Source organism: Nanorana parkeri, unplaced genomic scaffold (genome assembly GCF_000935625.1).
Source record: "Nanorana parkeri isolate BGI_ZX_2015 unplaced genomic scaffold, ASM93562v1 scaffold1326, whole genome shotgun sequence".
NCBI lineage: Eukaryota > Metazoa > Chordata > Amphibia > Anura > Dicroglossidae > Nanorana > Nanorana parkeri.
In genome coordinates this window covers 98,565-121,862 of record NW_017307594.1, presented here as the reverse complement: position 1 = coordinate 121,862, position 23,298 = coordinate 98,565, and the positions used below count along the sequence as shown (strand labels likewise).

General features: G+C 47.4%; 3 protein-coding genes and 1 long non-coding RNA gene across 4 annotated transcripts in view; all 4 read left to right on the top strand.

Annotated features, from left to right (window-relative positions):
• Nucleotides 1-3,737, top strand: part of LOC108797717 (zinc finger protein 345-like) — a 5,242-nt gene extending 1,505 nt beyond the window's left edge. Inside the window, exons 2-3 of the mRNA XM_018569368.1 lie at nucleotides 408-800; nucleotides 2,440-3,737. Coding sequence (XP_018424870.1) covers nucleotides 408-800; nucleotides 2,440-3,737 — 1,691 coding nt within the window. The remainder of the gene's footprint in view (nucleotides 1-407; nucleotides 801-2,439) is intronic.
• Nucleotides 3,738-8,600: 4,863 nt separating this feature from the next.
• Nucleotides 8,601-20,345, top strand: LOC108797716 (oocyte zinc finger protein XlCOF7.1-like). Its single transcript, XM_018569367.1, has 4 exons — nucleotides 8,601-8,608; nucleotides 19,638-19,820; nucleotides 19,900-20,023; nucleotides 20,206-20,345. The coding sequence occupies exons 2-4, from the start codon at nucleotides 19,698-19,700 to the stop codon at nucleotides 20,343-20,345; spliced, it is 387 nt and encodes a 128-aa protein (XP_018424869.1). The 5' UTR covers nucleotides 8,601-8,608; nucleotides 19,638-19,697.
• A 1,490-nt stretch (nucleotides 20,346-21,835) lies between these two features.
• LOC108797726 lies at nucleotides 21,836-22,078 on the top strand. The gene is made up of 2 exons (XR_001941901.1): nucleotides 21,836-21,919; nucleotides 21,999-22,078. It is a non-coding gene; the product is annotated as an uncharacterized LOC108797726 (long non-coding RNA).
• A 10-nt stretch (nucleotides 22,079-22,088) lies between these two features.
• LOC108797714 (zinc finger protein 883-like) overlaps nucleotides 22,089-23,298 on the top strand; it is a 4,060-nt gene continuing 2,850 nt past the window's right edge. The window contains exon 1 of the mRNA XM_018569366.1: nucleotides 22,089-22,122. Coding sequence (XP_018424868.1) covers nucleotides 22,089-22,122 — 34 coding nt within the window. The remainder of the gene's footprint in view (nucleotides 22,123-23,298) is intronic.

Below are 23,298 nucleotides of genomic sequence, written 5' to 3'. Positions count from 1 at the left end.
AGTTTCGTCTTGTCTAGGGCAGCCCCAAACCAAAATACACCACTGGTTAGCACACCAGTATGTTTCTGGATTGTGGGAGGTAACAGAGGAAACCCACAGAAACACAGGCAGGACATTCAAAGTCCATGCGGATAGCACTGGTGGCAATTGTCCTGAAGATCCTTCATGGAAAGGGAAGAAAGTTAACCATTTAGGAACAAGAGTAAAGAGGAAATCTCCTAATGGAGACCTCTGTTGCAGAGACAACTGTTAATGAGGGTATTCCCCTCACTTTAAGGAGTTTTCCATTCACTTCCTGTCATGTCTATGGGATAGAACGTTATGAGGATGCTCCCTGATTGGGATACAGATAGCAGTACTGTTCTATCCAAAGAATATGAGTTTTTTGTTTCATGTCTTTGTTATAGAAAGAAGGGATGACCCTGAAGCGGATGCCTTAGATGATCCTATAGAGCAATACAGAGCACACAGTGTGCACAGATCCAGGTCATGTGACTTCCTTGATGATGGTGACTGTACAGCCATATTAATAAAGATGGAGGCATCGGATGAGGAAGACGTGATGGTGGTGGAGGAACCAGAGACAGACTATACGGCAAGTCCTACCAACCACAAATCCAACTTGCATCATCATACATATCCAAATAAACCTAACAACCTTTCATCCTACAAATCATCAGTTCTTATGGACCCTGACAGTGACACATCTGATGAAGACCGTCATTTCAGGAAGACCTACAGCCGCAAATCAAGGTGTCAAAGGAGAGACAAAGGCAACAAACTCTCAACAGGCAAAGACGGTGAGAGATTTTTTCCTGGCAACTTTGGTAAATCCCCCATCAAGTGGTTATGGGCTGTGTCTAAATTCTGTCTCTTGCCAAGCTGAATATGTGCCTGTTGGGGAAATTGAACCATTTCATCATATGGGGAAGTTGGGTCAGCTGTTCTTGTATGAACATAAGCAAGCAAACAATTGCACCTACAAGAGTGCTTTGATTCTGGCATTCTCAGGAAAAGAGGGATCAGATGTAGCTTATATAAGATGTGTCTCGTCAGCAGTTCTCGTAAAAAATTTTGGTAAATGAGGAAAATTGACCAAATCATTTTTGTCAAGAACTCCTGATGAGGCGCTCAGGATGGTTGAAGTCTGAAAAACCGCAATGCCACACAATTTATTTATCCTGATGATCCAGAGCTATGATATGGAGGAAAATTCAATATTTTGGGTTGTCACCCGAACAATAGAGGGGGAATCTTCCAGCAGGCATACGCAGGGATGTACAAATTAATGTGGAATTCAGGAGCCCGTCTGTCCAATCCAGGAGCCAGCTGCTAGCTACATTGGTAACAACTAGAAAAAAAAACCCTCAAAAATTACAGCTGGCACCTAACTTTTAAGGAGCGTTGGCTACCTGGCTCCTGGGATTTGTCCAGCCCAGCATATACACTGAGTGGCCAGATTATTATGACCACCCCATCAGTACTTCGTTGGGCCACGAGATGACTTCGTTGGGCCGCCTGGTGAAAGGTGATGTGAGGAATCTGACACTGCACTGTTGCCCTTCTGTTGTCTTGTACCAGTCTTGCCACTCTCCGTTCTGCCCTAACATTGACTAGTCGCTGACGGCCACAATTCGCACGTTCAGACCCAGATTTTCGGCTGACAGTCCGGTCTTTAAACACTTTAACAACAGCTGCTCTTGAACATTTAACGAATTCTGCTGTTTTGCTGATACTCGCTCCATGGCTCCGAGCGCCAACAATCATCCCACGTTCAAAGGCTGTTAAATCGCGTTGTTTACCCATATCTTCAGAAACAAATCACTTCTACTGTCGTGGTAAACAACCTGCTTCCCTATTTATAATGGTCTGGCCCTCTAGCAACTTCAGCGCAAAATTATAGCTAATTAGCCTACAAACGTCAGGTGGTCATAATAATCTGGCCACTCAGTGTAGGTTCTAGTGACAACTGTTTAAGAAGGCATTTCCCTCTTCCTGTTGCATCTAAAGCATAGAAAGCAAAGGGAGCTCTCCCCGGTAGATCACAAAAAAAAAAATTACAGGGGACTTAACCAATACCTACCAATAAAAGATTGTAGCCTTGGGAGATTTTCTAACCCATTGAGTCTGTTGGAGACACAACAGGAAGGCATCTCTGGCTGAGGAAAATCCACTCTTGAACAGTTGTCACTGGAACAGCTGTTCCCCATTGGAAGAATTTCCCTTTATTACTGTCCCAGGAGGATGAAATTCTGTTTTAACGAAGTCATATAGATAACAGTCTACCTGTAGTCATAGGAGCCATAGCAAGCCCCCCCCCTAGGAAGGCCAATAATATTATAACTGCTTAAAAAAGCAGCTTCTGTTTAACCCTCGGATGTTGTAAATTGAATATTCCATAATTAAAATGTTGCCATCTGTGCCTTCATATTTTCACAGGGGAGAGCAGTGATGTGGAATTCTCAGCGGCAGATTATAGAAGTGGAGATAGCAGTGACACTGATCAGGCTGGAGACTGTGCAAGCAGAGACAGTTCCAAGACAGGACTGGGATCTCCTGAGCGATCTTTGGAAGATGATCCCGACCAATCTCTAAGTCCACATATGTCACTAATCATCAAAGAGGAGCCATCTTCCTCGGATGACGAACATTTTGAAACTATAGCTGTAAAAATGAAGGCGGACCCAAATTTGCCGGAAGTGAACCCTTACTCTACAGAGAAATCCACTCATATGGATACCATGTCTATAATTAATGCAGATGGCACGGTTACGTATATCAAAAAGGAGTCGTCGTTGGAGGAAGTTGATGGCTACCGTGAAGTGGGGGGTCCCAGAGAATGCAGTCGTCTAAAGAAGGTCTCTGACTCCAGCAGCCAAAAACGTCCAGGAGGTGCCGAATGGTTGTCCGATCTTCCAGAGGAAAAGTCCCGAGCAGGATGGTCAAAAAAGCACCAAAGGGCTGCTGGGGCAGGTAATCCGTTCACGTGCATGCTCTGCGCTAAATCCTTCGCTTGTAATTCAGCCCTTGAAACCCACAGCCGCATCCACACAGGTGAAAAGCCGTTCTCGTGTTCCAAATGTGGTAAAAGGTTCATGAGAATCACCGGACTACGTGCCCATGAAAAGGTCCACACTCGAGAGCGGCCGTTTCAGTGCTCCGAGTGTGGCAGGTGTTTTTCTTCCGAATCCCATTTTGTGAAGCATCAGATGATTCACACAGCGAGGTCTTCGAGTCCGGATTGTGAGGGAGGCGTTGAGAGTGTCCCGGAATTTGCCGATCAGGTGAAGGTTCAAGCCCAAGAAGAGCCATATCCTTGCTTGGAAGGTGGGGCATTGGCCAGCCAGGGGGATCTGACCCGCCCTTGCAGAACTCTACCAGTGGAGAAGGCATTTTCGTGCCTGGAGTGTGGCAAATGTTTCGAGTTGAGGTCCTCTCTACTCTTGCACCAGAAAACCCACCGAGAAAAGCAGCAACTGCCCTGCCCTTTTTGTAGTAAATGTTTCCCGAGCCGCTCTCATCTTGAGCGCCATGAACGGATTCATACGGGAGAGAAACCTTTCTCGTGTTCCTACTGCGACAAAAAGTTCGCCAACCGCTCTTCTGTTGCTGTCCATCAACGGATCCACACGGGGGAGAAGCCATATTCTTGCTCGGCATGCGGAAGGTGCTTCACCGATCTCTCCGGCCTTGTCGTCCATAAAAGGAAACATGAGCGAGTGATAGACAACGCTTGAACGTGTGAAATGTCGGCTTTAGAGAGGAGCCAATCAGTTCGCTGCTGATGGGGCACATCTGATATTTTCTGAGCAAACTGCAACTCGACAAGTCTTCTAAAAGTGTGTCTCTTGCAATTTAAAACATTTTTTTGGATGAAGTGGGGAAAGGTTAGACCCTCTGTCAGGTTTTTCATCTCCCCAGCAGGACATAAATAATGAACTAAAACCCGACAGGATAGAAAATAACGTCACCAGCACTCCAAAGGATAATCAAGCAATAGTCCATTTATTGGCACATTGCCATTCAAATGCAAGCGCTTTCGGGGGCCTCAGAGGGTCCCCTTCATCAGGCTCAGAATGACACAACAATGAAAGATTGTGCACCTTAAATAGACATCCAACTGTGAGGTTAAAACAGACCCCTCCCATTGGAAAAAAAACCCGGCAGGAGTCTCTAAGCATTCTCTGCTCTGCCCAAAACCAAAAAAAATAATGTTTTGACTGGAGACACACTTTAAAAGAGTCTTTTCCATGAAGAAACACAATGGCTGCCACTTCTCATTCTACTAATACTGAATCCACTGGATTACCATGACAGCCAGGTAACGGGTATTTCCAGAAGGAGAGCTCAGCGAATATCCATACTTCCTTATTACAGGCCCTTTATTAGGAGTGCACAGATTTATTGATCCGCTTCTAGCTGCGCGGTCCACGATTGCCGATTGGGATTCATTCTACGTTACAAGGTGGTTTGCAAAGAACGCCATTTCCGGGAGGAAAGCAGCTTGTGCAGAAGGAACCGGACCTGTCTGATTTCTGATAGATCCCGAATCGGTTGGTTCATGTCCAATGTCATTACTGCCTAGGACTTGTAAAGTCAAAAATATTTTATATAGTTATTAATATGATTTATAGCAAATAAAATGCACACACATTTGTGTGCACAAACGATGTTGTTTATTTTCATTTTAGTCATTTGTACAGTGATGATATATCTCAGGGAAACAGCTGAAATAGTTATCTTTATACTGTACACATATTGTACAGCCAGAAACCTGCACTATGGGAGCACCCCTCCCCCTCCCCCCCTTCCTATTCCTTCAATTGAAGCACCTCCCCCATTCATTTTCTTTAAGCATCCCCAATTCCTCCCGTTGGGGCACCTCCCCCATTCCTCCCCTTCCAGCATCCTCAATTCCTCCCCTTCCAGCATCCTCAATTCCTCCCCTTCCAGCATCCTCAATTCCTCCCCTTCCAGCATCCTCAATTCCTCCCCTTGGAGCTTTTCCAACTCCTCCCCTTGGAGCATCATCAATTCCTTCCCTATGAACACCCCATTTCCTCCCCTTTGGGCACTTCATCCTTTACCCCCTTTCGTGCACCCCCATTCCTCCCCTTTGAGCACCCTTATTCCTTCCCATGGAGCACCACCTATCCCTCCCCTTTGAGCACCATACATACACTTCCCCTTAAAGCACTTTCCCTGTTCCTCCTTTTGGAGCATCACCCATTTCCTCCCTGTTGATCACCTCTATTCCTCCCCTTGAAGCACCACCAACCCTCCTCTTTTTAAGCACCACCCCATATATCCCCCTGAAACGCCTCCCCAATTCCTGCTTTTGGAGAACCACCACTTTTTATCCCCCTGGAGCACCGCCCTTCTTCTCCTTGGAGCATCCCTTCCATTCCTTACACTTTTTGGAGCACGCCACCCCTTTCTTATCTTAAAATGCACATCCTCCGGCCCCTCCCTTTGGAGTTCACTTGAAAGTAACACTGAGCCATATCTGAGTCCACCTAGAGAACACTGAGCCATATCTGAGCCCACCTAGAGAACACTGAGCCATATCTGAGTCCACCTAGAGAACACTGAGCCATATCTGAGTCCACCTGGAGAACACTGAGCCATATCTGAGGCCACCTAGAGAACACTGAGCCATATCTGGGTCCACCCGGAGAACACTGAGCCATATCTGACTTCACCTAGAGAACGCTGAGCCATGTCTGAGTCCCCCTGGAGAACACTGAGCCATATCTGAGTCCACCTAGAGAACACTGAGCCATATCTGAGTCCACCTGGAGAACACTGAGCCATAGCTGAGTCCACCTGGAGAACACTGAGCCATAGCTGAGACCACCTGGAGAACACTGAGCCATACCTGAGTCCACCTAGAGAATACTGAGCCATAGCTGAGACCACCTGGAGAACACTGAGCCATACCCGAGTCCACCTAGAGAACACTGAGCCATACCTGAGAACACTGAGCCATACCTGAGTCTACCTAGAGAACAATGAGCCATGTCTGGGTCCACCTAGAGAACACTGAGCCATGTCTGGGTCCACCTAGAGAACAATGAGCCATGTCTGGGTCCACCTAGAGAACACTGAGCCATGTCTGGGTCCAACTAGAGAACACTGAGCCATACCTGAGTCCACCCAAAGAACACTGAGCCATACCTGAGTCCACCTAGAGAACATGAATGTTTAAGAGCTGCAGTTCTAATAATGACCACACGGTGGCGATCTTACATATTGATGATAATGACTGCAGTTCTGATATTTACCACAAGAGGGCGCATATATGTACAGTATTAGTAGCTACAGTTCGAAAAATGACCACACGGTGGCGCTCCTGTGCAGTACAAAAGGGCCACGGGTTGGCGATCTTAGATATAGGAGCTACAGTTCGAAAAATGGCCACACGGTGGCGCTCCTGTGCAGGACAAAAATGACCTCACGGTGGCGATCTTAAGCTGGCCATGCACCTTACAATTATCTGCAGATTTTCTGTGGTCAGATGGAAAAGGTGCAACAGATTCCTCCATCTACACTTAACTGTGTGGATGGAGTAATCTCCACCTGGGACAATCTGTTGCACTTTTTCCATCTGACCACAGAAAATCTGCAGATAATTGTAAGGTGTATGGCCAGCTTTAGATATTGATGAAAATGACTGCAGTTCTGATATTTACCACAAGACACGATACATATTAGGAGCTGCAGTTAAAAATATGTCCACACGGTGGCGCTCCTGTGCAGGACAAAAATTACCACATGGTGGCGCTTCTGTACTGTACAAAAATGACCACACGGCGGCGATCTTACATATTGATGATAATGAGTGCAGTTCTGATATTTACCACAAGGCGGCGCATATATGTAACAATAAACTGCAGTTACAACAATGGCCGCACGATGGTCTTGTCTTGTCTTGAATTGTGTTGTAATTGTAATGTCTTTCTTATATTGTAAAGCGCTGCGCTAACTCTTGGCGCTATATAAATCCTGTGTAATAATAATAATAAATTGATAGATACGGATGTAGCTATGATATTCAACAAAAGGCGGTGCACATTATCATCACTCCGCTGTAGGTGTTGCAGTTATTATTACAGGTATTTATACAGCGCTGACAGATTTAAGCAGCACTTGACATAGTTCCACATTCACATCAGTCCCTATCCTCAAGGAGCTTACAATCTAAGGTCCCTATCTCATACATAGAGGGCCAACTTAGAGAGGAGCCAATTGACCTACCAGCATGTCTTTGGAGTGTGGGAGGAAACTGGAGTACCCGGAGGAGACCCACGCAAGCCCAGAGAGAACATGCAAACTCATTGATAGTGATCTGGCTGGGATTCAAACCAGGGACCCTCAGGGTTGCAAGGCAGAAGCGCTAATGCAGCACTGTGCTGCTCCAGTTTAAACAATATCCACATTTGGGGTCTTCCTTTAATTACAGCTAATGATTTACAATATTGTTTGACTAGGATGACTGGTAAGGCTGAGCGGTGCGGACTAGGATGACCGGTAAAGATGAGCGGTGTGGACTAGGATGACCGGTAAAGATGAGCGGTGTGGACTAGGATGACCTGTAAGGATGAGCAGTGCGGACTAGGAGGACCAGTACGCAATGGCGGAGACATCTGATGGGCAGCAATGGCGGAGGGGTGGAGATGTCTGATGGACAGCAATGGCGGAGGAGTGGAGACGTCTGATGGACAGACGTGAAAGCTCTTCGCAGCACATCTTAACAGCCAAGGTTGTTTGATGTCAGGCACGCAAGCACTTTGCTGCGCTTCCTAGAGCTCCTCGCCGCAAGTATCCAGTGACATCACAGAGGCATGTGCAGTGACTCCGTTGGCTTTCGTGATAGAACAGCCTTTCTATCAGATTTGCCAACTAAGTAATCCTCCTATTGAAGCCGGGCGCATTCACAGTGTGCCGCTTTTCATTGCCAAACATGACACGATTGGCTTTTGTGATAGATTGGCTTGTGTGACAGAACACGGGCAGAGAGAGGGGGGGTGGGCACCATGGGATCACATGACTTCCTGTTACAGAGGGCTGATTCTGAACAGGAGAGAAGGGTTGTTGCAGGTTAGTGCAGAGTGTAAATGTCTTTCAGGTTATGTTCACACTATATGTGGTGACCTGTGTTTATCTGCATGAGAGAAACACACGTCACCCATTTGGGCACAATAGGGAACAATTGTTTTCTGTGTGCCCCAATCAGACTGCAATGCGGGTGTGCTGTGTGGTTGGAAAATGTAGACATACAGATCTGGTGTGCAGAGACCTGAATGGAGTGTACGCTTTGTGTACGCTTTGTACACTCTCAGTAAAGTTATATTTAAAAAAAAGTAAGCAGTGTGATGTGCTTAGACAGAACGCCATTGTTATTTATCAGTTCCAATCGCCATCTATGTTATTTTTAATCTTGCTATTTCTGTGCTCCACCGCAGAACGGTTGTCACCATGTACCAGTGACCAGAACCCATACTGAAATCATCTGACTCGTTTTCAAAGGATGGATAAAGATCCGAGATGCATAAGCGAGATGATATTAAACCTCACCCTGGAGATCATCTACCTGCTGACCGGAGAGGTGAGGAGGATTCTGGGAGGTCACATGACGTCACTCTTATCTCTATTAATAAAACACAGACCTGACCGGAGGGGTGAGGAGGATTCTGGGAAGGTCACATGACATCGCTCTTATCTCTATTAATAAAACACAGACCTGACCAGAGAGGTGAGGAGGATTCTGGGAGGTCACATGACATCACTCATCTCTAATAATAAAACACAGACCTGACCGGAGAGGTGAGGAGGATTCTGGGAAGTCACATGACGTCACTCTTATCTCTATTAATAAAACACAGACCTGACCGGAGAGGTGAGGAGCATTCTGGGAGGTCACATGACATCACTCTTTTCTCTATTAACCCTTTCGCTGCCAAGGACGTACGTCGTACGGAGCTACAAAAGTGCTTCCAGCTGGCCAGCTCAGTACGTCGTACAGACCTGGCATTTACAGTTCTATAAGCTTATAGTAGAACTGTTCAGCAGACTATCCCCTTTAAATTAATAGCTGTCATCAGCGGCTCACAAGCCTTGTGGGGGCGGAGAGGGGGGGGGGGGGCACTTCTTGTTGACCACCTGGCACATGGACAGTAGTATAAAAGCTGAAAATGGTTGTAACTCTTCCCTATTTTGTACAGACCTTCACAGCCCATACTCAGCTCATTGGTGTCACAATGGCCCCATCACCGTTGTCCTCTGTGCACCTTGGCCCTGTAAATGTCTCCGTTATGTTTTTGTTTCCTGAATTAGATTTATACTGTTGTCAGGAAATCTGGCAAACAATTGGCGCCCAATTCCCATTCAGCAAGACTGAACAGAAAACATAACGGAAAGATTCTAGAAGTCACCCAGAAGATCATTGAGCTGCTGACGGAAGAGGTGAGCGGTGCCGGGAATTCTGGGACATGATCCAGTAACAGACAAGGGATGTGTCTGGATGGTGACTGTATCATTGTGTGTGTCAGGTTCCTATAAGGTGTCAGGAGGTCTCTGTCTATTTCTCCATGGAGGAGTGGGAGTATCTAGAAGGACACAAGGACCTCTACGGGGACGTCATGATGAAGAACCAGAACTGGGCCTTCAGTGAGTTCTACCTGAATTCTTTTTATGAATCTATGACTTTTTGTTAGAAATTGCTTACATCTTTACCCCTCTTCAGTATTTTGTTAGTCATGGAACTGTCCCATTTCAGGGCTGTTATAAGCTGACAGCAGTAAGGGCAGCCTATCATTTTAAGTTAGAGTTGTCAACAAAAGAAACACTTTGTAAAATAATATTCTAAAATATAATAAAAAAAAAGGTAAGTGGCTCAGCTGTGCTAATAATAAGACCTCTTCTTTGGCAGTCCCCACCACAGACTCACCACACTCCAATTGGGTGTCAGTCCTCGTCTGGGTTGGATGACGCCCGGCATCGTCCAACTTACTTTCTGAGCGCTTGGAGCGTTGTGGACACATTACCGGAGAGTGGGTCATCAGCCTGGGTTCACAGTATTCCTGGACAGTTAGATGCACACAAGCCATGACTTGAGCTGCACTTAGTCCAGGAGTAAGAACCTACCACTGGAGAAGAAGAGGAAGGAGCTGTGATATCACCAGCCCAGGTAGAAAACTGCTGGATTAAAGGATGGACAGTATAATGGGAATTTGTTGGTGGTATACTGAGCCTAGGGTGACGGGAGGATGCTAGTTTGTGTCCTCCCCTTACCCTAAGGAGAACTATGGGGAAAAGCCTTAACCCCATAGTTCTCCTTTAATAATAAGAATGGGGGGCTTTAATGAGGACGGGCTGGACTTTCCTAAACCCAAAGTTGGGCTTTTCATAGGCCATTGGGCTGCCTATCAGGTCTATCAGGAACTGCCAACTGAAGGAGCCGGCACGGCAGTCTGACAACATCGCTGCAAATTGCGAGATGGTGTCTTAGTGCTGTCAGGCTGAAACCCAAAGTGCTGTTACTGGCAGGATCTTCCAGGTAAGAAACTTTGCAACAAAAGCCCCCCAAAAATGATTTACTTGATTTCGGGTTTACATTGGCAGCATTCGTTGTGCCCAAAACAAAAATGTTGTGATAAGAGTTTGCATTTTATTGGTTTGGTGAATATGTTGTGTTCACAGCCGACAGCAGCAACAAGGACGTGGATCAGGAGTCCGGAGACTGGCAGAGTAGAGGGAAGTCTAACATGAGACCAGGATCTCTTGAAAAATTTGTGGAGGAGAATGCGGACCTTCACCACAATTCAGACACATCTTGGATCCCCAAGGACAAGTTGCGCTCCTGTGGCAAAAATGTTGATACAGCGACAGTGAAAAAGAAGGAATTGGCCTTCTTGGATCCAAAAACTTCTTCTGCTGAAGGACTTGAACTAACAGAAGCCACGCCTGTTATAAATGTGGACAACATAGCCATGTATATCAAGAAGGAATCATTTCCAGGAGACAATGATGGCTACAATGACTTATGTCCCACCATAAGTCCAATGAAATATAATACAAGTCTTCCTGAGAATGCCTACGGCTCCAGCAGCCCCAAATTTCCTACATTTGCTGGAATTTTGCCCCATCTTCCAAAGACAAAGTCCAAAGACCACACTGGGCTACCAACAAGGCAGAAAATAGCTTCCGAGGTGGAAAGTCCATTCAAGTGCACCCTTTGCGGCAAATCGTTTGCTTGTAATTCTGCCCTGGAAACCCACAACCGTATTCACACCGGTGAAAAACCGTTCTCGTGTAAGAAATGTGGTAAAAGCTTCATGAGAATCGCTGGATTGTGTGCCCACGAAAAGGTCCACAACCGAGAGTGGTCGTTCCATTGCCCCGAGTGCGGAAGACGTTTCTCCAGCAGATCCCATTTCGTGAGACATCAGACGATCCATGCCAAAAAAGTAGAGCTTTCGCGTTTAGAATGCGAGAGGGGTGCTTATCACGGGCCAGATTTTGTTGGCCGGTCGAACGGTAACGCCTATGAGGAGCCAAATGCCTGCCGGGAAGCCGGGGGATTGGGTAGCCGGGCTGATCTGACCCACCTCGGCAAAACATTTGCACCCGAGGAACCTTATTCTTGTCCAAACTGCGATCAATGTTTTGAGTCGCGCTCCGCTCTGCGCGCCCATAAGAAAACCCACCAAGACAATCGGCAACTGCCCTGTCCGTATTGTCCTAAATGTTTCCGGTGTCGCTCTGATCTCGAGCGCCACGAGCGGGTTCATACCGGAGAGAAGCCCTTCCCGTGTTCTTACTGCGACAAAAGGTTTGCCCATCGCTTCTCCGTGGCCATCCACGAACGAATTCACACGGGGGAGAAGCCATATTCGTGCTCAGTATGTGGAAGGGGCTTCAAGGATCTCTCCAGCTGTGCTGCTCATAGGAAGAGACATGACCGAGACATGAAAAACACATGAACATTGGCGGTGCGGGAAATAAATGGAGATAAATAATTTCGCAATTGTTGGTAGTTTGGACTTATTATTATTATTAACCACTTCAAGACCAGGTGTTTAGACCCCCTTCCCATCCAGGCCATTTTTCAGTATTCAGCGCTGCGATACTTTGACTGACGTTTATTCCGTCATGCAGCGCTGTACTGAAATTAATTTTATACAATTTTTTGGGACAGATAGAGCTTTCTTTTGGTGCTATCTATTCACCACTGGGGGTTTTATTTTTTTCTGTCTTTCAGAAAATTTACTGAAAATTCTGGGAAAAAAAGTGTTATTTACATTATTATTATTATTACACAGGATTTATATAGCGCCAATAGATTGCACAGCGCTTTACAATATAAGAAAGACATTACAATCACAATACAATTACAAGACAAGATGGTAAGGAGGGCCCTGCCCGTGAGGGCTAACTATCTGAAAGAGGAGGGGCAAGTGATAGATGAGGAGGTAGCTGTGTGGGGATGAATTATTTGAGAATGTGAAGGTTCAGTGGTTAGGTTGAGGTGGGATAGGCTTCCCTGAAGAGATGAGTCTTTAGGGAACCTCCTAAAGGCAGTCAGGGTGGGAGATAGACGGACAGGTTGGGGTAGAGAGTTCCATAGGATGGGAGACACTCTAGAGAAGTCATGGAGACAAGCATGGGAGGAGTTGATGACGGAGCTGGAAAGCAGGAGATCTTGTGAAGAGTGGAGGGGACGGTTAGGGGGATACTTTGAGACTAGGTTGGAGATATAGCCGGGGCCAGAGTTGTGGATGGCTTTGTACGCGGTTGTTAATATTTTGAATTTTATCCTTTGGGCTATAGGAAGCCAGTGGAGGGATTGGCAGAGGGCGCGGGGGATGGAAACCAGTGCAGGGATTGGCAAAGGGGGGTTGCAGACACTGAGCGGTTGGTCAGGTGAATGAGTCTAGCAGCTGCATTCATGATAGACTGAAGGGGGGAGGAGCCTGTGTAGTGGAAGGCCAATGAGGAGGGAGTTGCAATAGTCCAAACAAGAGATAACAAGGGACATAACATTATGTTAGGAAACAATTATTATTACCCAATTTTTTGTTAAAATATAAAAGACGGAGTCACGCCGGGTAAATAGACACCAAACATGTCAAGCTTAAAAATTGCGCGCACACGCGAAATCGCAAAAAACTACAATACCCAAAATTGACCGTAGGCGACGCTTTAAAAGCTTTTACCATTCATCAGTTTAGTGTTATCAGTGATTAATGGGCCTAAAATGATTGCTCTCACTGCGACGTTCGCGGCGATATGTAACATGTGCGGCGTAATGGGCGCAATCATCGTTTTCACAGGTATGCGCACCTGACTCATGTTTGCATGCGTGTATGTAGGGGTGGGGACTTTTAAAAAATGTTTTGTTTTTTTTTAAATTCTTTTTTATGTGTGACTTTAATTTTATTTTGGAAACTTTAATTTTTTTCCTATTTTTTTTAACTTAACTTTATTGCCATCACATAGGGGGCTAAGAAACCCCTCTATGTGATAGCAAAAGATGTGACAGGTCCTCTTTATGGAGACATCAGGGTTCTCCAAGACCCCTAATGTCACCCCCCTGAAGAAACTGATAAAGCAGAGATCTGCTATCCTCAGCTTCTCTCCGGCGTCTGAAGCTGGAGAGAGACACGAGAATGCAGAAGTGATGTCATATACACCACTTCCACATTCTGACACCGGAGAGGGGGCCGGAGGGAGCTTGTGTACCGACCTCCCTTTAAAAAAAATTAAAAAATAATAAGAAAATAATTATAAAAAATAAATAAACTTTAATAAGAAAGAAAATGATTTAAAAAAAAAAAAGTAAACAACAAGCTAAAAATGTAAAAAATAAATAGAAATAAAAAAAGTGATAAAAAGTAAGAAAAAATAAAGAAACAAAAAAAATGAGAACTAACCCTGCCGCCCCTGCCGTCCGGTTGCGATTCTCCGTTGATTTGGAGGGAGGGGTTCGGTTGGCGGGGAGGGGGCGCATTGCAGAACCTGGCCTTGGGGCGGCAGGGAGAGGAAATCCGGCCCTGAACTCATATCTTTTGGTTACATCAAAGGATCATTGTTTTAGATATCCAATCGATGGAGATGATCAAACAGTTGAATAGATATAACAAAACACTTTCAGTGGTATATTACAAGGGGAGAAAATCAGTTCGTGGTTGGTGTATCTATACACTTGAAGTAAATTATTATACTAAATAATAATCAGGACGGTAATCAGAAAAACAAATCGCCAACAGTGACTGCACCAGCTGTTGCTTATGACAATGGAAGACACAGAACAACAATAGTTTTACAGATGTCACACATCCGTTTCTATGTCAGCAACTCTTACATGCATACTTTTCATTAGCGTCACTGTTTCTCATAGTATAACACGGACTCGCAATGCCTCATGGGCCTTGTAGTTCCACAACAGCTGGAGTGCCGAGGTTGCCTGCCGCGATATAACATTTGCACTTTGAGCTTCTTGGCCCTTTAAATTTATCCACACTACAACTCCCAGAGTTCTTAGGTTGCCCCGGTCACATGACTCACAGTGCAGCCAGTCAGAAAGGCAGCACTAGGAGTGAGAAAGAGGCTTGGAATGCAGAAACAGGAAGTGGGTCCCGGAATGCACCCTCCCAGCTGTGTGATTGGCTGACAGGGGCAGTACCATGTGACTTCCGGCCATGGAGGGCTCATCCTGAAGAAAGGAAGACAGAGGGGCTGCTGCAGGTCAGTGTAGGGTGTGATGGGAGGGAGGTGTGAAGGGAGGAGGGTGTGATGGAAGGGGGGGAATGGGTGTTGTTTACATTATGGGCGGTCATCTGTAGTTTTACTCATACCCTCCTGTATTGTGTAGACGGGTTTAATGAACGCGTACGTCTGACCTGCTTTCCGCAGATGTTAGCGGTACAGTAGAGAGCAGGTTAGACACCCCCTTAGTACACGCAAGTGGCAGTAGTGCTTGTGCACATGCCGCAATGCGTGCACGGGATCGCATGTAACACATTAGGCGCACGTCACTATTTCCTAATGGCATCCCAACGCAAGAAAAAGGGACGTGCGTTTCTATGGTGCGATTTAGATGCACTCAACGCCCATTCAAATAAACAGGCTTCCCTACAACCAATGCCCCCCCCCAAAAAAAACGGGCTCCCGTACACCCAATGCCCCCCCACAGCCTCTGATTGGGCCAGGAGGGGGGCAGTGGCAGTCACAGTTTTGAGCAGGCTTGAGCTCACACCAAGCCCAGACTCATCTCTAGCTATGGGCAGTGATGGCGTAGACCCTCCTGCCAGTGCGGTGACTGCTGTTGTGAAAATAGCGCGTTCTGGGACATGTGATGTGATCACATGACAAAGGCCGCAATCGGATATTGCTTGCACTTTCCGGCATGGACCTGCCAGCGCTGTAAGACCGGCCATACGCTACTTGACGCTGAAATTCAAGCAGTGCACGGCCAGTCTTTCAGTGCTGGCAGGTCCATGCCGGAAAGTGCCATCCATATGTGTGTCCCCGTTCGCTAGTTTGTGTACGGGGAACTACGGGGAAAAGCCTGAACCCCATAGTTCTCCTTTAAATAAAGACATTAAAGCACTTACCCTGGCAGGGGGTCTACTCTGGCACTGCGAGGGCTGAGTGCTTGTTTTCTCTCAAATAAAGAAGATACACTCACCTGATCCTCGGTCCCGCAGTGGCGCCCGCTCTCTCGCCCTCCGCTCCGGCTGTGGTATGTCTCTCAATGTACTTACGTCTAATGCAAGTCAATGGACCTACATTAGATACGATGATGTCAGCGTTCCTTAGTGTCCAGGGGAGAAGAGGTTGCCGGGACCGGTCTAGCAGGACCGAGGATCAGGTGAGTAGATCGGTTTTATCGTAGGAGTTCTTCTGTCATAACAGTCACCAGAATCCCATTATACATTCCCTTCTATTATTTCTTTAATATTTTAAACCACTGGAATCTTTAGGATCCTAATATAATTTACGTGGGGTGACTTAGGAGAATGATCGCCCTACATTCTGAAGCCCACATGGGCACTCAAGTGACACGAGCGGTGCTGCGTGTAAAGAACTGCTGATACAACGTTGTTTCCTCCATTACTTGTCATGCGAATCGTGATTTGTCTTTCATTCCCCGTAGCTGTTCTGCATGGAATACATCTAATACTACCCATAGACCCTGATGAAGAGATTTGTTCCATCTTTCAATGAACGGATTGTAATTTTGTGTCTTCCTTTTGGGCAATTTCAACTTTTTCCTAAAAGCTGTACCGAGAACATCTGATTGGCTGACTTCCTGAGGATGGATAAGGACCCAAGATATATAACAGAGGTGATACTGAACCTCACTCTGGAGATCATCTACCTGCTGACCGGAGAGGGGAGGAGGATTCTGGGAGGTCACGTGACATCACTCCTAGCTCTATTAATAAAACACAGTCCTGACCGGAGAGGCGAGGAGGATTCTGGGAGGTCACGTGACATCACTCCTAGCTCTATTAATAAAACACAGTCCTGACCGGAGAGGCGAGGAGGATTCTGGGAGGTCACGTGACATCACTCCTAGCTCTATTAATAAAACACAGTCCTGACCGGAGAGGCGAGGAGGATTCTGGGAGGTCACGTGACATCACTCCTAGCTCTATTAATAAAACACAGTCCTGACCGGAGAGGCGAGGAGGATTCTGGGAGGTCACGTGACATCACTCCTAGCTCTATTAATAAAACACAGTCCTGACCGGAGAGGCGAGGAGGATTCTGGGAGGTCACGTGACATCACTCCTAGCTCTATTAATAAAACACAGTCCTGACCGGAGAGGCGAGGAGGATTCTGGGAGGTCACGTGACATCACTCCTAGCTCTATTAATAAAACACAGTCCTGACCGGAGAGGCGAGGAGGATTCTGGGAGGTCACGTGACATCACTCCTAGCTCTATTAATAAAACACAGTCCTGACCGGAGAGGCGAGGAGGATTCTGGGAGGTCACGTGACATCACTCCTAGCTCTATTAATAAAACACAGTCCTGACCGGAGAGGCGAGGAGGATTCTGGGAGGTCACGTGACATCACTCCTAGCTCTATTAATAAAACACAGTCCTGACCGGAGAGGCGAGGAGGATTCTGGGAGGTCACGTGACATCACTCCTAGCTCTATTAATAAAACACAGTCCTGACCGGAGAGGCGAGGAGGATTCTGGGAGGTCACGTGACATCACTCCTAGCTCTATTAATAAAACACAGTCCTGACCGGAGAGGCGAGGAGGATTCTGGGAGGTCACGTGACATCACTCCTAGCTCTATTAATAAAACACAGTCCTGACCGGAGAGGCGAGGAGGATTCTGGGAGGTCACGTGACATCACTCCTAGCTCTATTAATAAAACACAGTCCTGACCGGAGAGGCGAGGAGGATTCTGGGAGGTCACGTGACATCACTCCTAGCTCTATTAATAAAACACAGTCCTGACCGGAGAGGCGAGGAGGATTCTGGGAGGTCACGTGACATCACTCCTAGCTCTATTAATAAAACACAGTCCTGACCGGAGAGGCGAGGAGGATTCTGGGAGGTCACGTGACATCACTCCTAGCTCTATTAATAAAACACAGTCCTGACCGGAGAGGCGAGGAGGATTCTGGGAGGTCACGTGACATCACTCCTAGCTCTATTAATAAAACACAGTCCTGACCGGAGAGGCGAGGAGGATTCTGGGAGGTCACGTGACATCACTCCTAGCTCTATTAATAAAACACAGTCCTGACCGGAGAGGCGAGGAGGATTCTGGGAGGTCACGTGACATCACTCCTAGCTCTATTAATAAAACACAGTCCTGACCGGAGAGGCGAGGAGGATTCTGGGAGGTCACGTGACATCACTCCTAGCTCTATTAATAAAACACAGTCCTGACCGGAGAGGCGAGGAGGATTCTGGGAGGTCACATGACATCACTCCTATCTCTATTAATAAAATACAGACCTGACCGGAGAGGTGAGGAGGATTCTGGGAGGGTCACATGACATCGACTGTCTCATCCCCCTCAGTGCTATGTTTTCCCCGTAATGTCATGCAAAAACCATTGCGTTCTTTAACATGCACAATTTAGGTCTGAAAATAAAGTCCATTTCCCGACCCCTCTACACACAACTCCTGACCCCAGCACCCGACTCCCCCAACACTTGCGGCTCTCGCGCCTTGTCTCTCGTCTCTTGTCTAGTGATCTCTTACCTGACAGCAGCAATATGATCTCAGTTGAGAGAGGCCTTCTGCTGAGCACTCCTGCTATGATAGGTTGTGAGCGTGCAGGAACACACGGGGAGACGCACTGACCGGAGCCTGGCAACTGGGAGTGGCACATCTGGATAAAGCAGCAGAGTTGACCAGGGAATGTTGGCTTGTATGCCCATGTGGAGGCTGTCAGAGGGGTAGAAGCTGGGACTCTCCAAGACTCTGCTCTTTCCCCCACTCTCACCGTCTAGCACCATGGCATCCACCTCCTCATTTCCCCCCCCAATTCCCCCACCTCCTCGTACCGGGTGCTCTCACCACCTGCTTCCTGTCCCACTACTTTCTACTCCACCAACCACCCCATGCTCACCTTACTGGGCCTGCCATCACTACAACACCCCCCAATCCACGCTCTCTCCACCTAACGGTGTCTGCCGCCCCTCACGCTCTTACCATCTACCACCACAACACCCCCTGACCTCACCACCTACCACCATGCTACCTTTACAGACCCCATTCATCGCCGTGCCTTTACCGCCTACCACTGTGTCTTCCAACACCCCACTCTCACCATCACGTGTGCCACCCCCCAACTCTCACCATTTTACACCACGCCACCGCTACAGCCCCTCTTTACCACAGCGCCTGCCACCCACCGCTCTGGTGCTGTTACCACCTATTGCCATGCCTGGAAATTCTTCCACTCCCCCCTCCTACCACCAAGCTTGCCCCTATAATGCCATTTTTATCTTGCTGTGTCCGCCTATAAATTTGCCAGCCTCCTCCCACTGTCACCACCTACCACAGTGCCAGCTCTACACTCACCGTTCACCTCCAACTACTACATCTGCCACCCCCAAGGTTCTCAGCACCCACCATTGTACTTGCCACCCCCAATCCCCCCACCAATTCTCACCATTTACCATTGTTTCTGGCATCACCACAACCCCCCTTTTGTCACATGCCCTTATCTTCTGCCAACACAGTCTTCTCTCTTGCCTGTCCTTGGCTTTTTGTCATCTCCAAAACATTCATGCTATGCTCCTGTGTGAGACCAACCTGTGTTCAGGAGAGCCCAGGGACCTGACATCAACCTCTACAAGCCTCATCTTGCCCCTTCCCTACTTACATACGCCCCAATCCTTTGGCCACCCCTCCACTGACATTACCCCCTAAACCATGCACATGCGCTAATCCCATGTAGTATCCAAAGTCTTGACCTTTCTAACACAGACATACTTTTGCTAGTCTCTAATGATAAAACACAGACTGGAGAGTTTTCACTATCAATAAAAACTAGACCTGACTGAGGAGGTGAGGAGGATTCTGGGAGTGTTACATGACATCACTTTCTGTGCATTTTGAGATGTAATACTAACATGCATTATAATTTAGGATTATGGGCCTGTTGAGAAGTCATCCAATCAGCACGTGAGACTCGGCAGCCATACCAGCATGTCGGAGAGGAACAGAAGTCAAAGCCCCATCATGGAACCTCCGCCCCCGTCCCTGAGACCTGAGAGAAACAAGAAGATTCTAGAGGTCACCAACAAGATCATTGAGCTGCTGACGGGAGAGGTGAGCTGGGAATTCTGGGACATGATCCAGGAACAGAAGGGATGTGTCTGGATGGTGACTGTATCATTGTGTGTGTCAGGTTCCTATAAGATGTCAGGATGTCTCTGTCTATTTCTCCATGGAGGAGTGGGAGTATCTAGGAGGACACAAGGATCTCTATGAGGACATCATGGTGGATGATGAAGAGACCTATAAAGCAATGGGTAAGTGGTGGCCATATATGTGAATAAGACAACATCCCCTTAATAAAACACAGACCTGACCGGAGAGGTGAGGAGGATTCTGGGAGGGTCACATGACATCGACTGTCTCATCCCCCTCAGTGCTATGTTTTCCCCGTAATGTCATGCAAAAACCATTGCGTTCTTTAACATGCACAATTTAGGTCTGAAAATAAAGTCCATTTCCCGACCCCTCTACACACAACTCCTGACCCCAGCACCCGACTCCCCCAACACTTGCGGCTCTCGCGCCTTGTCTCTCGTCTCTTGTCTAGTGATCTCTTACCTGACAGCAGCAATATGATCTCAGTTGAGAGAGGCCTTCTGCTGAGCACTCCTGCTATGATAGGTTGTGAGCGTGCAGGAACACACGGGGAGACGCACTGACCGGAGCCTGGCAACTGGGAGTGGCACATCTGGATAAAGCAGCAGAGTTGACCAGGGAATGTTGGCTTGTATGCCCATGTGGAGGCTGTCAGAGGGGTAGAAGCTGGGACTCTCCAAGACTCTGCTCTTTCCCCCACTCTCACCGTCTAGCACCATGGCATCCACCTCCTCATTTCCCCCCCCAATTCCCCCACCTCCTCGTACCGGGTGCTCTCACCACCTGCTTCCTGTCCCACTACTTTCTACTCCACCAACCACCCCATGCTCACCTTACTGGGCCTGCCATCACTACAACACCCCCCAATCCACGCTCTCTCCACCTAACGGTGTCTGCCGCCCCTCACGCTCTTACCATCTACCACCACAACACCCCCTGACCTCACCACCTACCACCATGCTACCTTTACAGACCCCATTCATCGCCGTGCCTTTACCGCCTACCACTGTGTCTTCCAACACCCCACTCTCACCATCACGTGTGCCACCCCCCAACTCTCACCATTTTACACCACGCCACCGCTACAGCCCCTCTTTACCACAGCGCCTGCCACCCACCGCTCTGGTGCTGTTACCACCTATTGCCATGCCTGGAAATTCTTCCACTCCCCCCTCCTACCACCAAGCTTGCCCCTATAATGCCATTTTTATCTTGCTGTGTCCGCCTATAAATTTGCCAGCCTCCTCCCACTGTCACCACCTACCACAGTGCCAGCTCTACACTCACCGTTCACCTCCAACTACTACATCTGCCACCCCCAAGGTTCTCAGCACCCACCATTGTACTTGCCACCCCCAATCCCCCCACCAATTCTCACCATTTACCATTGTTTCTGGCATCACCACAACCCCCCTTTTGTCACATGCCCTTATCTTCTGCCAACACAGTCTTCTCTCTTGCCTGTCCTTGGCTTTTTGTCATCTCCAAAACATTCATGCTATGCTCCTGTGTGAGACCAACCTGTGTTCAGGAGAGCCCAGGGACCTGACATCAACCTCTACAAGCCTCATCTTGCCCCTTCCCTACTTACATACGCCCCAATCCTTTGGCCACCCCTCCACTGACATTACCCCCTAAACCATGCACATGCGCTAATCCCATGTAGTATCCAAAGTCTTGACCTTTCTAACACAGACATACTTTTGCTAGTCTCTAATGATAAAACACAGACTGGAGAGTTTTCACTATCAATAAAAACTAGACCTGACTGAGGAGGTGAGGAGGATTCTGGGAGTGTTACATGACATCACTTTCTGTGCCTTTTGAGATGTAATACTAACATGCATTATAATTTAGGATTATGGGCCTGTTGAGAAGTCATCCAATCAGCACGTGAGACTCGGCAGCCATACCAGCATGTCGGAGAGGAACAGAAGTCAAAGCCCCATCATAGAACCTCTATCATGGAACCTCCGCCCCCGTCCCTGAGACCTGAGAGAAACAAGAAGATTCTAGAGGTCACCAACAAGATCATTGAGCTGCTGACGGGAGAGGTGAGCTGGGAATTCTGGGACATGATCCAGGAACAGAAGGGATGTGTCTGGATGGTGACTGTATCATTGTGTGTGTCAGGTTCCTATAAGATGTCAGGATGTCTCTGTCTATTTCTCCATGGAGGAGTGGGAGTATCTAGGAGGACACAAGGATCTCTATGAGGACATCATGGTGGATGATGAAGAGACCTATAAAGCAATGGGTAAGTGGTGGCCATATATGTGAATAAGACAACATCCCCCCCCCCTGCCCCCCTTCCTTTTCTTCTATGGCTTTTCATATTTATGATCTATCAAGAAGTTGTGGGTTGAAATTAGTACTGGACTTGACACTAGGATTGCCACCTGTCCAGGATTCACCCGGACAGTTCGGGTTTTGAATGCTGTGTCCGGGTTTCATGGCAGCAGAAACCCGAACACAAGATGTCAGGCAGACTGGGGCAACCAAAATTAAGATAGGGGCTATTGGCTCTGCGCTAAAAATAGTATTAACTGTGATATTTACATATGAATAAGCCAACGACTCATTCTCCCAAAAAAATATCTGTTCGTCGCTAGAGTGTTCGGGTTTTGGTGAAAGAAAAGGTGGCAACCCTACTTGACACCTCTACTCTCTATGCCAGGGGTAGCCAAACTCCGGCCCTCCAGCTGTGGTGAAACTACAAATCCCATGATGCATCTCTCTCCAGGAGTCGTGGCTGTGAGAATCTTGCAATGCCTCATTGGATTTGTAGTTTCACCACAGCTGGAGGGCCGGAGTTTGGCTACCCCTGCTCTATGCAATTGTATTGGATCTATTGAAGAGTTCCCGAATCTGCACACCTTCTGTGTCCATTATCAGGGTCTCAACAGTAGAAAGTTTTCCCGGCACGCTCACCAGCCAGCATGTAAAAAAAAAACTTGCCTCACCACTAAGGTTAACAACAGAGGTTTGTATAGACGTCTTTATCAGGGTCTCCCACCACCCTTGCTAGATGTTTTATATTTTGGGAAAGGTAGCGGAAGAAGGTGGATCACACAAAGGTGGGCAGAAATGCTCAAAGTGTCCAGGTTGACGGGAACAGAATAGAGAATTATGGCAGGGGGACCTAACTGTTAGGAATATCCAAGAGATATAAGAAGTCAGGGGCTGACTCCGCCCACAAGGCTCAACCTTGGGGGGGCTCAGTTTTTGCTGGACTGATCCTTTTAGTAGAGGTCAGCATTCCATTTATCCCTATAATATATAAGCTATGTGGGCCTTAGTTTAGCTACACAAGACTACACTACTATTATCCCCCCTTCAGTCTATCATGAATGCAGCTGCCAGACTCATTCACCTTACCAACCGCTCAGTGTCTGCATCCCCCCTCTGTTAATCCCTACACTGGCTTCCATCC

Coding starts and splice junctions, on each gene's coding strand:
- LOC108797716 (XM_018569367.1), top strand. CDS start 19,698: ATGTCGGAGAGGAACAGAAGTCAAAGCCCCATCATGGAACCTCCGCCC. Junction 19,821..19,899: donor TTGAGCTGCTGACGGGAGAG/GTGAGCTGGGAA, acceptor TGTGTGTGTCAG/GTTCCTATAAGATGTCAGGA. Junction 20,024..20,205: donor AGAGACCTATAAAGCAATGG/GTAAGTGGTGGC, acceptor TGCACAATTTAG/GTCTGAAAATAAAGTCCATT.